This window comes from Podarcis cretensis (genome assembly GCF_951804945.1).
Source record: "Podarcis cretensis genome assembly, chromosome: 10".
Lineage (NCBI taxonomy): Eukaryota > Metazoa > Chordata > Lepidosauria > Squamata > Lacertidae > Podarcis > Podarcis cretensis.
The window spans coordinates 58,126,192-58,138,443 of NC_137179.1; the positions used below are offsets into that span (position 1 = coordinate 58,126,192).

Sequence of the window (12,252 nt, forward strand, 5' to 3'; positions counted from 1 at the left end):
TGGAGCGAATGGAAGTCCTTTAAAAGGAAGGGGCCTTTTCAAAAAAGGACAGGGATTTTCATAGCAAAAGGGGGTCTCTTCCCCGCACCCCTCTTGGAGGTGAGCACCTGGCAACTCTAGGCAGACTTCCCGGCCGGGTCTCGACCCAGCTTTTTCAATAAATATACGCCCGAAGTAACGTTTCATTAGTCCTGGTTTTCTCAAAACCAGCTCCCCGGCTCAGGCGGGGAGACGCAAGTCTTTCTTTCCCCGACTGTCGGGGGCAGAGAAAAAACAACAACCAAAAGCAATTTCCTTGTCTCTCTATCTTTCTCCAGCAGTCCCAGAGGGGAAGAAAAACCCGACGGCTTTCTCTGGAGGGAGCGAGGGAGAAGCGCGGACCGCCGTCGAAGTGCATGCAGAAGAAGGGCGGACGGCGGCGGCGCGCCTCACGGGCGGTGAAGCAGCATTGACGGCGGCTGCGGCTGCGGCTGCAGTTCTGGCTCGACGGCGCTTCGCGAGGGAGCCAAGCTGGAGCCGCCGCTGCCGTTGGTGTCGTGCAGTTTGCGGATGTGCTTCTTGAGGTCAAAGTTCCTGCAGAAGCCTTTGCCGCAGGTGGGGCAGGTGAAGGGCTTGGTGTCGTTGTGGGTGTGCATGTGGAAAGTCAAGTTGTACACCTGGTGGAAGGCTTTGTTGCAGATATTGCACTTAAACTGCTTCTCGCCGCTGTGCGTCAGTTTGTGGTTCTTGTAGTTTCCTATTTGATGGGGAGGGGGGGACACAAACAACAGGGCAAGGCGCTCAGTGAGGCACGTGGAGAGACCCTCTCCCGTCCCCCAAGCACACACAGCCCAAGCGCGCGCACCCACACCCACAAGCCCCGCTTCAAACAAACAAACAAAAAAACAACAACACAAAACTAGCTCGGGTTAATATCTTCGCTTGGCATGCCGGAGTCCATTCCGTCGAAAGAATTCAAATTCTTTTAAGTTTTTCTACTTAAAAACAAGAACGAAACAAGCAATCGAACGAAAAACCACACACGCAAACACAGAGACACCAAAATCCAAAGAAACTGAAATCTTGGGACGCTCCTGGTTAGCCGATTTGTGTGCCCAGATCCAAAACGCTGCTTATTTGGACAAAATTCCGTGAACTGACTTCCAGGAACCGGGGTACTCCAAATAATAAAGCGGTTTAAATCCCTTTCCTCTTCTTCTCCCTCATCCAAAATAAAATAAAATCGTTAGCCAGCGAAATCAAACCGCTTTAGGGTGGATTTAATTAGGACTGGAATAATCCACAATGCGGTACTAAACAAAATCTACGATTTTTATTTTTAAAGATTTTCTTCCCAAATAAATATTTAAGATGGGAATGTTAATTCCATGCACCTCTGCGAAGCGGAACTATCTTAATTCGAAGCGGTGCGTTGTGGATCCTGGTTTTCTTTTTGCAATTTGCATCTACAAACAGAACCTTATTTCTAAGCAAGCCCACGGAAATCAGTGGCACTTATTTCCGCATAAACCTGCGCAAACTAAGTTGTTAATCCCAGTTATCCTCACAATAATAATTGCAATCGTTCTCGCGTTTTTAAATCCACACTAATGCTTCGCCCCTCACCCCAATTAAACAGAAGTGGCCATTCGAGAAAAACAACAATTGGAGAGGCTAAATAGATATCTCTCTATATTTATCTTTTGCTCCTGGTTTTCTATAACAGCGGGGAGCCTCCGTTCGTCTTCCCGCAACGTAACTCTCCGAGCTCACACAAACAATAATGCAGGCGTAACATTTTAGACACGCTTAAAAAATATCCGTTTGATATCCGTTTTTAAATTTTTTTTAGCATATTCGTTTTGAGCATCGGATACGGGAGGAGAAAAGGGTGCGCGCGCGGGCGCTGAAACAACAACGACGCCATCGAATGCAGAGTCATACCTTTTTGGTGAAACCCTTTCCCGCAAAACTCGCAGACGAAAGGTTTGTAGCCCGCGTGGATCCGCGTATGCGTGTTCAGCGTGGAGCTCCGGTTAAACGCTTTCCCGCACTGGTTGCATTTATGAGGCTTCTCCTGTATTTTTATTTTTATTTAATTTTAAGGAGAGACAAACGCAATCAAAAGCCAGTCCGTTTTGCAGCTTCACTCCAAGCGGGGCACAATCCTGGCTCTCTTTTTCCCCACCCCCCCCCCCAGGACAGCAAGAACTGGGGAGGAAGGTGCTGTTTTCGCTTGGAAAGAAGATCAGCTTCCTTTGCTACCCGAGAGGGCCTCGTCCTGTTAAGTTTAAACTTTGGCGGCGAGCGCCCCTCAAGTCTATTGGAGACTCGCGCGGGGTTGCGGGGAGGGAGAATACCGAAGCTGGAACCCGGAGCCTAATCGCGCTTGGTGGGATGTGAGTTTAGTCGGGCTTACTTTCGAGGAAGCGTATTTTAGGATGGTGGCCCTAGTGAAATAAACAGCCGACGGAGTGAGAGGCAGCAGTGGAAAAAAGGGAGAGCAGGGGAATGTGGAGAGGTGGCTGTCTAGGGGACATTTCCGAAGCACTATTGTTGGGGAGGTGGGAAAGAAAAAAAACACTAGTATTTCTTTCCCCCCCACGCCTGCCCCCCCCCTCTCTCTCACACACAGGAACAGCTCACTTTCCAGTTACTGCCTCCAGAAGACAAACATTCCGCACGTCGAGGAGGCAGAACAATCTAACTCAGGCAGAGAGAGGCAGATGCTGGCCAGTTCGATGGACCAGGGACGGGAAGGGAGGAGGCTTGCAGAGCCACGGCGCGGAGCCGTCGGGTGGGAGCCGCGCGTGGCTGCTGGGTTTGTACGCGGCGGTCGGGAAATCCGCGCGTTTGCTGGGCGCAGAGCGGAGGGAGAGCGAACGAGCAAGCGACGGCGCGGTCGGTACCTGGGTGTGGATGATCTTGTGGCGACAGAGTGTGCTGGCCTGGCGAAAGCCTTTGCCGCAGACCTTGCAGACAAAGGGCCGGGCTCCCGTGTGCACCGGCATGTGGCGCGTGAGGTTGTAGTGCGCGTTGAAGACCTTGAAGGGGGAAGGGGAGGGGTCAGAAAGTGAAAGCAGAAAGAGACAAGAAACGCGATTAGAAAGGGTGCGCGAGAAAGCCAGCGCAGCAGCCGCAGCAAACAGCAGCCTCGACGGCCGCCTTGGCGGATCGGATTTGGGAAAGGGGCCGGATCCAGCACTTGCCTTGCCGCAGACCTCGCAGGTGAAGACTTTGGGCTTGGCGCTGGGCGAGCCGCGGCTGAAGTCCGCCCCGACGTTCTTGAAGGGCAGCTTGTCCGTGGCCAGAAGGTGCGCGGCGGCGGCGGCAGCTGCGGCGGCGGCGGCGGCTGCCGCGCTGTGCAGCTGGGCGTGCGCCAAATCCTTGAAGGCCGGCGTCGTGTATTTGTCGGGGCCGGGCTGCAACACGTGCAGCTTGTTCCTCTCCGCCAGGTAGGCCTTGGGCGCCGTCGGGGCGTGCAAGGCGGCGGGAGAGGAGGCGTGCAGCGGCGAGCCTAGGAAGTAGGACGCCACCGGGTGGAGGCTGAGGCCCGAAGGCGGCGGCGGCGGTTGCGGCGGCTCGGTGGCGCGGCTGAAGTAGCCCAGGGTGCCCAGGGCGTGGAAGGAGGAATGGTTGACCACGCGGGGCCGGACAAGCTTGTAGTGCTGCTGCAGCGGCTGCAGGTCCCCCGACGGCGGCTTGAGGCTCAGCGCGCAGCTCAAAGACGCCGCCGACGAGGAAGAAGAGGGGGAGGGCGGCAGCGGCGGGTCCATCGGGGGCTTCCTGGACTCCGAGCCCGCCTTGGCTAAGGGCTCGTAGGCCAGGGGCACGAAAGGTATCATGCAAGGGATGGAAGATGCCAGGCTGAGCGCCGCCTCCGCCTGTTGCTGCTGCGGCTTGACGTGCTGCTCGGCGCTTTTGGGGCCCCCTCCTTGCAAGAAGTGGGGCAGCAGCGGCAGGGCTTTTGGCTCCGGGGCCGTCCGGGCCATGATGCGCTCGATGGAGAATGCCAAAGGCTTGGAGGCACTCAACATGTTGGCTCGAGGAGCAGCCAGGCTCTTGGCAGCCGTCGGGGGGTGCTGCTGCTGTGGCGGCTGGCCGCTATTGTTCATGGTTGGCCGCTCGCTTGCCTGGGCGCCTCTCCAGTTGCCTTTGCCCCTCCGCAGCCCGCTCACTGAGCCGAGCCGACGGAGCCCCGCGCGGCTGCTGCCACCCGCGACGCCTCGTCCTCCGATGCCCACACCAAGCCCACCGCCGCTGCCGCCCTCGCCGTTTCGCTCGCCGTCTGGACCGCCTCCAGAACCGCCGACAGCTGCCTCTCCATCTCGACGGCCGGCGGCGGCACCAGCCTGCGCATCCCGACGGACTCGTGCCGGCCCATCGCCGCCTCTGCGCGCCTTTGGCGGGGGACGGTCGCCCCTGTCTGCTCCTCCTCGCCTCTCTCCCTCGTTTTCTCTCTCAATGGAAAGTGTTGGGTCAATAGCAGCAGCCACGATCCCGCCAATCGTTAACTTCCAAGAGGAGAAGGTAAACTAGATAATTGCTCAATTCGCTTCCAACAGGCATTAGGAGGAGAAGGGGGGGGGGGAGGAAAGTGGAACCCCCTTCCCTCCCCGCTCCCAAGATCAGGAGGCTACTTTCCATTGGCGCCCGATCCTCCTCCGCCTCCTCCCCCCGCCCAGAGGGAGGGAGGTGGGTCTCTCCTTCCCCTCCGCCTCCGGGTCTCCCCCTCCTTCTCCCCTCCCCTCCTATTATTCCCAGTCTCCTTACCTTACACAGGCTTCAGAGGCCTCCGGATCAATGGTCTTGTTTGCCTTTAAATGACATCATCTTTTCCTTTATAATCATAAAAGGAAAGACAATTCGCGGCGTGACCTCTAAATCAGGGAAATTGGGGGGCCACAGCGATGGGCTTCTCTCGGACAAAGGAGGGGTAGTTGCGCTGCCTGCTTGTCAGTTTCAGCCCAGGCCGACATCCCCGCGCTGCGCACCTGGGCGCGCGTCTTGGCTGCTCTGCTTCTGCCCCGGGTCTGCTCCTTCTTTCCTCCCTCCCTCCCTCCCTTCCCTCCTTTCTCGGTGCCACTTCGGAGGTAGTCCTTTGGACGCCTGGCCTTTTGACAAACGCGCCGCCCTTTCCAAGAAACAAAAACGCTTCGCTTTCCCGAGGAAAAGCGCGGGGCTGTCGGCGGCGGCTGCTGCTCCGAGCGGGTGTTAGACGGGGCGTCCCAGTGTAGACGGGCAAGCAGGATGCAAAGGAGGAAGCCGTCGGGGAGACCCAGGTTTCCGGAGCGTTGAGGATGATGGCCTCGCCCAAGACCAAACTTTCAATAGCTATTCAAGCAAGGGCGACCCCAACCACTGCAAATTGGGGGTGGGGAGAGACAGACGGCAAAATGCCCAGCGCGAAAACCAGAGGTCAGCTCTCCCAGCGAGAACTCGGGAGGCTACAGTGAGAGATCACACTGAAATCAACGAGGAAGAGGTGGTTCCCCCACTGCCGTCGATTTTGATGGCTCCAGATTGCTCACCCAGCGAGTAAGGGAATTTCTGGAGTCATTTCCCCCACCTCACCTCAGACTGGGCTTTCAGTCCAACCTGCTTTCTAGAGGCTGCTTAGCAACACAGCCTCGCTGTGCTCTAAATAGCGAGGTGTTCCTTCAAAGGAACCTTTCGGAGCTTTTGGTACTTTTCAGAGCTCCGGGAACAAACTAGCGTTTAGCTTTAAACCAGTTTCATCAACCAAACAGAAACCATGCGCATTCTCTTAGGTTTAAAAGAGAAACAGATCCCGGTTCTCTCGCTTGTGAGTTGCTAAACGTAGCCGGCTCCGGCTGAATGGCGGGAGCGAGCTAGGCTTTGCCGTCGGAAGACACCCTCCACCCTTCAAATCTGGAACGAGCCCAAGGAAGTGAATTGCAGGGCTATTACAGGGCCGTTTCGGGGCAAATTAGTTTGGAGCCTCTCCGCTTTCAGATGATCCACTAATTAACGACAAATCTCTCTTTCGGTCCCCGGGGCCAAGGGCTATGTAAACAGGCCGGCGAAGGCGCGGGCCTGGATTTCCTCCTCCGAGAGGACGCAAACGGGCAGCAGAATGCGGGTTTGGCGTGTGTATTAAATCCAGTGTTTCCTAATAGCTTCACAGAATCCTCAGCACAAAGGAAAGAATTAAGAAAAAGAAAACACCCACAGATTGTACTGGACAAAACAAACAAACAAAAACAAACCAACCACCAACATATATTACAAACCCTCCAAAAACGATCGCGACGCATTAAGCTTTGTAACTCAAGTGGGACTAGAGAGGCTTGGAATATTTCTTTCCTTTCCACATACCCGTCCCATGCCCACCGCGAATGGCTGGTCCCGTGCCCCACAGGAGAAATGCCGGAAAGCTCTTTCCGGGTCCTTCTCTTTTAAGGATATTTGGAATAATAATTCTATGTATTCATTCCTTCCTTTACTGCATGCTTACCCCACCCTTTGTCGTCAAGGAGCTCGAGGGGGCGCACATGGTTCGCCCCTCCTCATTCCATCCCCACAACTAGAATACACGCGACCACCATCGTCAGGCTGGCCTCTTAAATACATCACAGCAGAATCCCCCTCCCTAACTTTTAACTGCACTCGCGGGCAGCTCCGCGTCAGCTAGGATCCGTCGAAAGACCGTGCAAATCTAACAGACGCGGCAAACCCTCCCCCCCCCCGCCCCGACGCCCAATGAGTCCTGGATTCCAGCGGGGAGGGGGGTTTTTTCTCCCTGGGATCACTTCCCCACAGCAGATGGGTTGGCGCAAAAGTTCTCTCCCCCAAGGGAAGCTCAGGTTCCCTTCCCTCGGCCCCCGAGGCAGACGCCAGAGGGGCGCAGTTGTGGCGCGAGGGGGCAAACCAGGCTGGTTTCAGCGTACAGGTGAACCGGCTCACCTGGGCGACAAGGAAACATTTTGGTCACTTATCTCCCTCCTATTATATTTATCTGTTTATTATTTAATAAAAATATCTTATCTGCCCGACTCCCCATTTACTTCTGGGGCACCGCGCCGCGCCCTCCATCAATCCCCCGCCGTCGAATTTTAAAGGGGATGGATTCAGTCCCTCGCCTCCTGCGCTCCAACCCTCGTCTGTGAACTATTTCAGGCGAAGCTTTCGGTTCCTTAGCGCCCCGACAGCTGGCTTGCTCCTGGTCTTTCTGAGATAGACTTTTCTCCGACGTGTGTTTGGGAGGAGGCAAAACGACACACCGCGTCGTCGCTGGAGCGTAGGAAACCGGGTCCCAAAGCGGCAATTACTGGCTCTGCCGTTAAGACAATGCCGGACTGAGGAGGAGTTTGGGCAATCTAGCGCCGGATTCTGGTTTTACAGTGAAAAGAAAGAGTGTGTGAGAGAAAGAGCCAGTGAGTAAAGAGAACAGACTAGGCTGAAATGGAAAGTGTCACCTGGAAGGGAAAAGATCTCCCTTTCCAAGCCGAATTCACGCTACAATGCAGCGTTACTTCGGAATGCTTCTCCGAAGCACTTCTGCCCTTGAAACTCTCCAAAGTTAGGCAACAGCCCTAAATGCATAAACTTGGGAGGAAGTCCCTCCTGGAAGCAGATGGGACTTTAAGTGCGTAGGATCGCTCTGCGCGAGTGCGCAGAATTCCAGTCACGCTTGGTCATCCTAAGCTGGTTGACTGAAAAGGAAATCCTCTTGGGTTCCGTAAGAACTTGACAGTATAGGATTGCAGCTGGCAAGTTCAGGCCCATCATGTCCAGCCCGGCTCGCTCTCAACCTAAAGAATCGCAGCTTTCTGCATCGGAGGAAGCGAAACATGTCATCTTATATATGCTTTTGGTTTTTCAAGGCGCCACAACTGTATGATGTTTCCATCCTATGCTTGTTTCCTCGGAAGATAGGTCTGCCGGAGCCAGTGGAGTAGCTGCGCGACTTGCTCGCTCCCTCACCCGTCAATCCGTTTGCTCTCTTATCCTAAAGCCGTCTCTTTACTGAATCTCGAAATACGTGCCCATTGCCCAGAGTCTTGAGGAAGCAAATGAGTCTGACTCATCAGTGAGGATGTGAGGGTGCAGACGTTTTAAAGAGCGACCCGGTCACCAGGTCACCACCAGTAACATCCTTACAGTTTTGCTAGAGAATCCGGAGAGAAAAGTAGCGCCAGATTCTACCAGAAAAGGCCCAGAGAAGGATTGCTTGGCAATGTGCTTTCTACCCAAGCTCAAACCAGGAGCGGGTCGCTTCTCCTGGGCAGGCAAATCAGGGGAAGGAAGAAACGAGGGAGGAAGACCTGAAGCCTAGGCCAGGGGTGCTTAAGGTCGCAGAAAAACCTTCCCCGTTTCAGGGAGAGAATAATTCAGGCCCCACCTGCACTAGACATTTAAATCAGTATCATACCCCTCTAAACAATCAGAGTTTCCCACGAAAAATCCTTGGAATTCTAGCTCCTTAAGCATGCTGAGAGTTGTCAGGATACTGCTATTCCAGTTTCCCAGGGTGCTTTAACATCCCTCTTTCCAGGAAATTCTGGTAATTGTAGTTCTTGGAGGGGACGGCCGCACAACTTTCAGCACCCTTAACGAACTACAATTCCCAGAATTCTTGCGGGGAAGCCATAGCAGTTTAAAGCTGTATGACAATGCTTGAAATGTCTAGTGCAGATGGGCCCCTGTTAAAGCGAATCTTTTAGGAGGCGGAAGCGATGATTTTTTATTTTAAAAAAGAAAGTTAGAACTGCCCAGATCCGCCAAGTGGAGTTTGGTGCAAAAGACATACACTTAACAGAGGTTCCCAAACTGTGGCCATTGGCTAGGCTTGCCATACCTCAGGAAAATTCCTGAGATGTCCTAGTTTTCGGGTGTAAAAATGGCGTCAGGGGAAAATTTTGCCGAACTGGCAAAATGTCAGGGAAATCCCGATGGAAAAAACAGCGTAAGCAGCTCCAAAGGCATAATATAACTATTTTTTTGTTTGTTCCCAAAAATAAAAGCTCAACAATGTCGGTGGTTTCCTTAAAGAAGCTCAATAATTTTACTTTTTGAAATATGGCAACCTACCATTGGAACACGAGACAAGCTTCACTCAGGACATGCCTGTGAATTTAGGGTCGAAGACAGTATTGCATTTTATTGTATTACAGTTTGGAGTCTGCAATTAACTGCAATGTATAAGAAACTGAAGAAGCACGGACAATGCAAAATCGCACAGCATGTAACAAAGCGCATTGCCGCGGCTGCTACAACAGGCAGAAAGGTCCGTCAAGACCCCCCAGCAATTTTCAAGTGGTCTGTGGGGCAGAAAGGTCTGGGAACCCCTGACTTCGAATGAAAGAAGCCTGAACGTCGGAATTCGTTCTGAGTACTAGAACTGAATTGAACTCCCAGCCCTTCAACACACCCAAATACAGCCTTTGTTATCCGTCCCCCTGCGCCTTTCTAAATTACGTATCTTATGTAACCTGGAGGGGGAGAGAAGAGGAAAGCAGCTTTCTCTGCGCTCCACGCACAGACCGAGTCCAGCCAGATTGACTCCGAAATAAGCCCCAGTGAGCACAACGGGTCTCACCCAGAACTAACATTCTCTTGTTGCATGGTTGCACGGAAGTTGTGTCTCGCTTTACGCCGTCTCTCTCCCTCCCTCCCTCTCTCCTGCTTTTCTTGCTCACTTACATTTACTTGTGGTCGAAGCCCTCTCCCTCTGGGCTTTTCATTAGCAGGCAAACGCATCGCAACCTCAGGGCAATATCTGAACCCAGAGGCGATTAGATCGCCAATATCACCAAAGGCACGAGCTTCGCGCCGCTTCCCATCGCGGGCAGCTGGGAATCCGAAGGAGCGCGCCCCGTCGAGTCGGAAGGGCCGCTTTCTGCCCAGGGTGTGGGCGAGACCTCGCCTTCCGAGGGGGTAACCTGAACTTGACATCTACGCTTCTGGTGAAGGATCGCATAACCGCCTTTTCCCACTTGGTGGGGGCATTCCCCCCCCCCCATTGCTAAAGACAGCGCGGATAGAGGTTAGAGCGCCTGGGAGAGCAGGGTTCAAATCCCTACTCGCCAGGAAGCTCACTGGGTGACCTTGGGCCAGTGTCTCAGCCTAACCTACTACAAAGGGTTGTTGTGGAGAGCGGGAGAATCCTGTACGCCCCCTCGAGGAAAGGTGGGATAGAAATGCAGTCAATAAAAACTATTAAAATAGAGCAGGCATAGGCAAACTCGGTCCTCCAGATGTTTTGGGACTACAACTCCCATCATCCCTAGCTAACAGGACCAGTGGTCAGGGATGATGGGAGTTGTAGTCCCAAAACATCTGGAGGGCCGAGTTTGCCTATGCCTGAAATAAAGGACGTTTCTAGGATTTGTAGAACCCGAGATGAGAGGCAAATGGGCAAGGCCCTATTCTCATTTGTTTAGGGAGAAACGTTTAGCTGTTTGTATGAAGTATTTACTTTGCCCCCTCCCAGAAATAAAAATAAATTCCAGATGCCCATGCCCAATTCTAATCTTCCACACAATAACCTTGGGCTATGGCAGCAAGAGGAAACTTTCTGCAAGGTTCCCAGCCTCTCAGCGAGACAGAGGAGTGGTGAGGTGGGTTGCTGGGTATTTATTGCCCCCCCTTTGAAAAGCCAGTTCCACCAAAGCAAGAAATAGACGCCTTCGCCTTCTCTCAAAGTCAAAAGGCAGCAGAAACGCACGTCTAGTCTGCCGCGTCCACGTCAAAGAGGAAATTGGCAAGCCTGAACGCTGCACCTGAACTCCATCTGTCCAGCTCAGGGAAAGAATTCCTCCACTGTGGAAGTGTATGGTGAAAAATAAGTCCTATCAAAAGCAGCAGCAAAAAAACAAAAACAAAAAACCCCCAAGAAAAACACCCAAACCCAGCGCTGCGTGCGCTAAAATATGTGTATCTGATTGTGAAAGGCGAGCTGAATTTACGCACTTGCATCTGAGTTCTAGAATAAAGGTAAAAGCAATCCCGCTGTTGCAAATAAGTAAGAGAGAGAGAGAGTGTGTGTATTTCCCCCCCTGCAGAATGTGTGAGAGTCCACAGTGAACCGGCGGCCCTGTTACCCCGATCCAGCTGCGGGAGAGAGGTCTGCGCTTTTGACACGGTTTCACCTGCCCGGGTTGATTCAGGCGCGCCTTCGGAGCGCATCAACGGCTGTCAGGCCCAGGTCGCCAGACGCGCGTTCGCAAAAGGCTCTGAAACCCAGAGAGGATTGAAAGGCAAACTAAACAGAGCCGATGCAGCGATTGCTGCGCTTTTGGAAACCCAGTCCCTCACGAACCACCTGCTAACCAAGCCGGACCACAGAGCCTGCAAAAGACATCTTTCCTTGGGCGCTTGGTTCCGCGTAAGCGTGAGCATGAACTCAGACTTGCAGCCGTCCGGAGAGATTTAGAGATTGGGCTCCAGACAAAGGGGTGAGACGGTGGGGGGGGGGGAACCACACGAACACACACAAATGACGATCCACGGGACAATAAACTTCAGGACTTTCATCCAGTGTATAAAATAAAATGGTGTGCTCATGAAACTGTGGATGGCACTAAATCACTAAGTCACAAACGCTGAAGCGTGGACAACAGAAATCGGTCCTGCCAGCCCTTATAGAAGAACCAACATTCATTTTCCTCTGCTCAGGGCGCGGAACATGTCACTGCCCTCCAACGTTTGAAGGCATCATTTATAATCGTCATTCTCACTCGGATACCTATTTAGACATATGGGCTACTAATTTATGTTTCAAGTCAGAACTGATGGAATATTCCCATCGTTAATGTCTGCTGACACAAATAAGCTGCTCTATTTGTAACGATATTTTTTTTTAAAAAAATAATAATGTTAAAGGGGGTCCCCAGTGCTTTTTTTCTGGAGAAAAAGGTGGGGGAACTCATCAATAAGTTTGCTTATTACCAGCCCAGTGATAGTGCCAGACCAACCACCACCTGCCAGTGGCGAAACGTAAGATATTATTAATAATTTGGATTAGAAATTGTCAAAACTTTGATTACAGATATGGGTGGATTTTTGGCTCAGGCATTGGGTGTATATTTCAGCACCCCCAGGCAAAATAAATAAATAAAATAATTATTTAATTGAAAAAAGGTAAGGGAACTCAGACCCCCCCCCCAGGTCCTGCTCAAAAAATCCTCTTCTCCCACGCAATACATTTTGTTCTGCTTGAGTTGGAGCAGCAAACCGTGCCTCCTCATAGGATTCAAGGCTGACCAAATTATTTTGGCCCTGGGGCAATAAATCACCCATATCACAATC

The 12,252-nt window shown here is 52.7% G+C and overlaps 2 protein-coding genes across 2 annotated transcripts in view; one reads left to right on the forward strand and one right to left on the reverse strand.

Annotated features, from left to right (window-relative positions):
• Window positions 1-349: 349 nt before the first annotated feature.
• FEZF1 (FEZ family zinc finger 1) lies at window positions 350-4,094 on the reverse strand (the record flags this gene model as incomplete). Its single annotated transcript, XM_079994292.1, has 4 exons — window positions 350-736; window positions 1,924-2,056; window positions 2,889-3,023; window positions 3,189-4,094. 4 exons carry the CDS (start codon window positions 4,092-4,094, stop codon window positions 429-431), a joined length of 1,482 nt encoding a protein of 493 aa, XP_079850418.1. The 3' UTR covers window positions 350-428.
• Window positions 4,090-12,252, forward strand: part of LOC307225975 (uncharacterized protein) — a 217,368-nt gene continuing 209,205 nt past the window's right edge. The window contains exon 1 of the mRNA XM_079994450.1: window positions 4,090-4,509. Coding sequence (XP_079850576.1) covers window positions 4,093-4,509 — 417 coding nt within the window. The 5' untranslated portion in view covers window positions 4,090-4,092. The remainder of the gene's footprint in view (window positions 4,510-12,252) is intronic.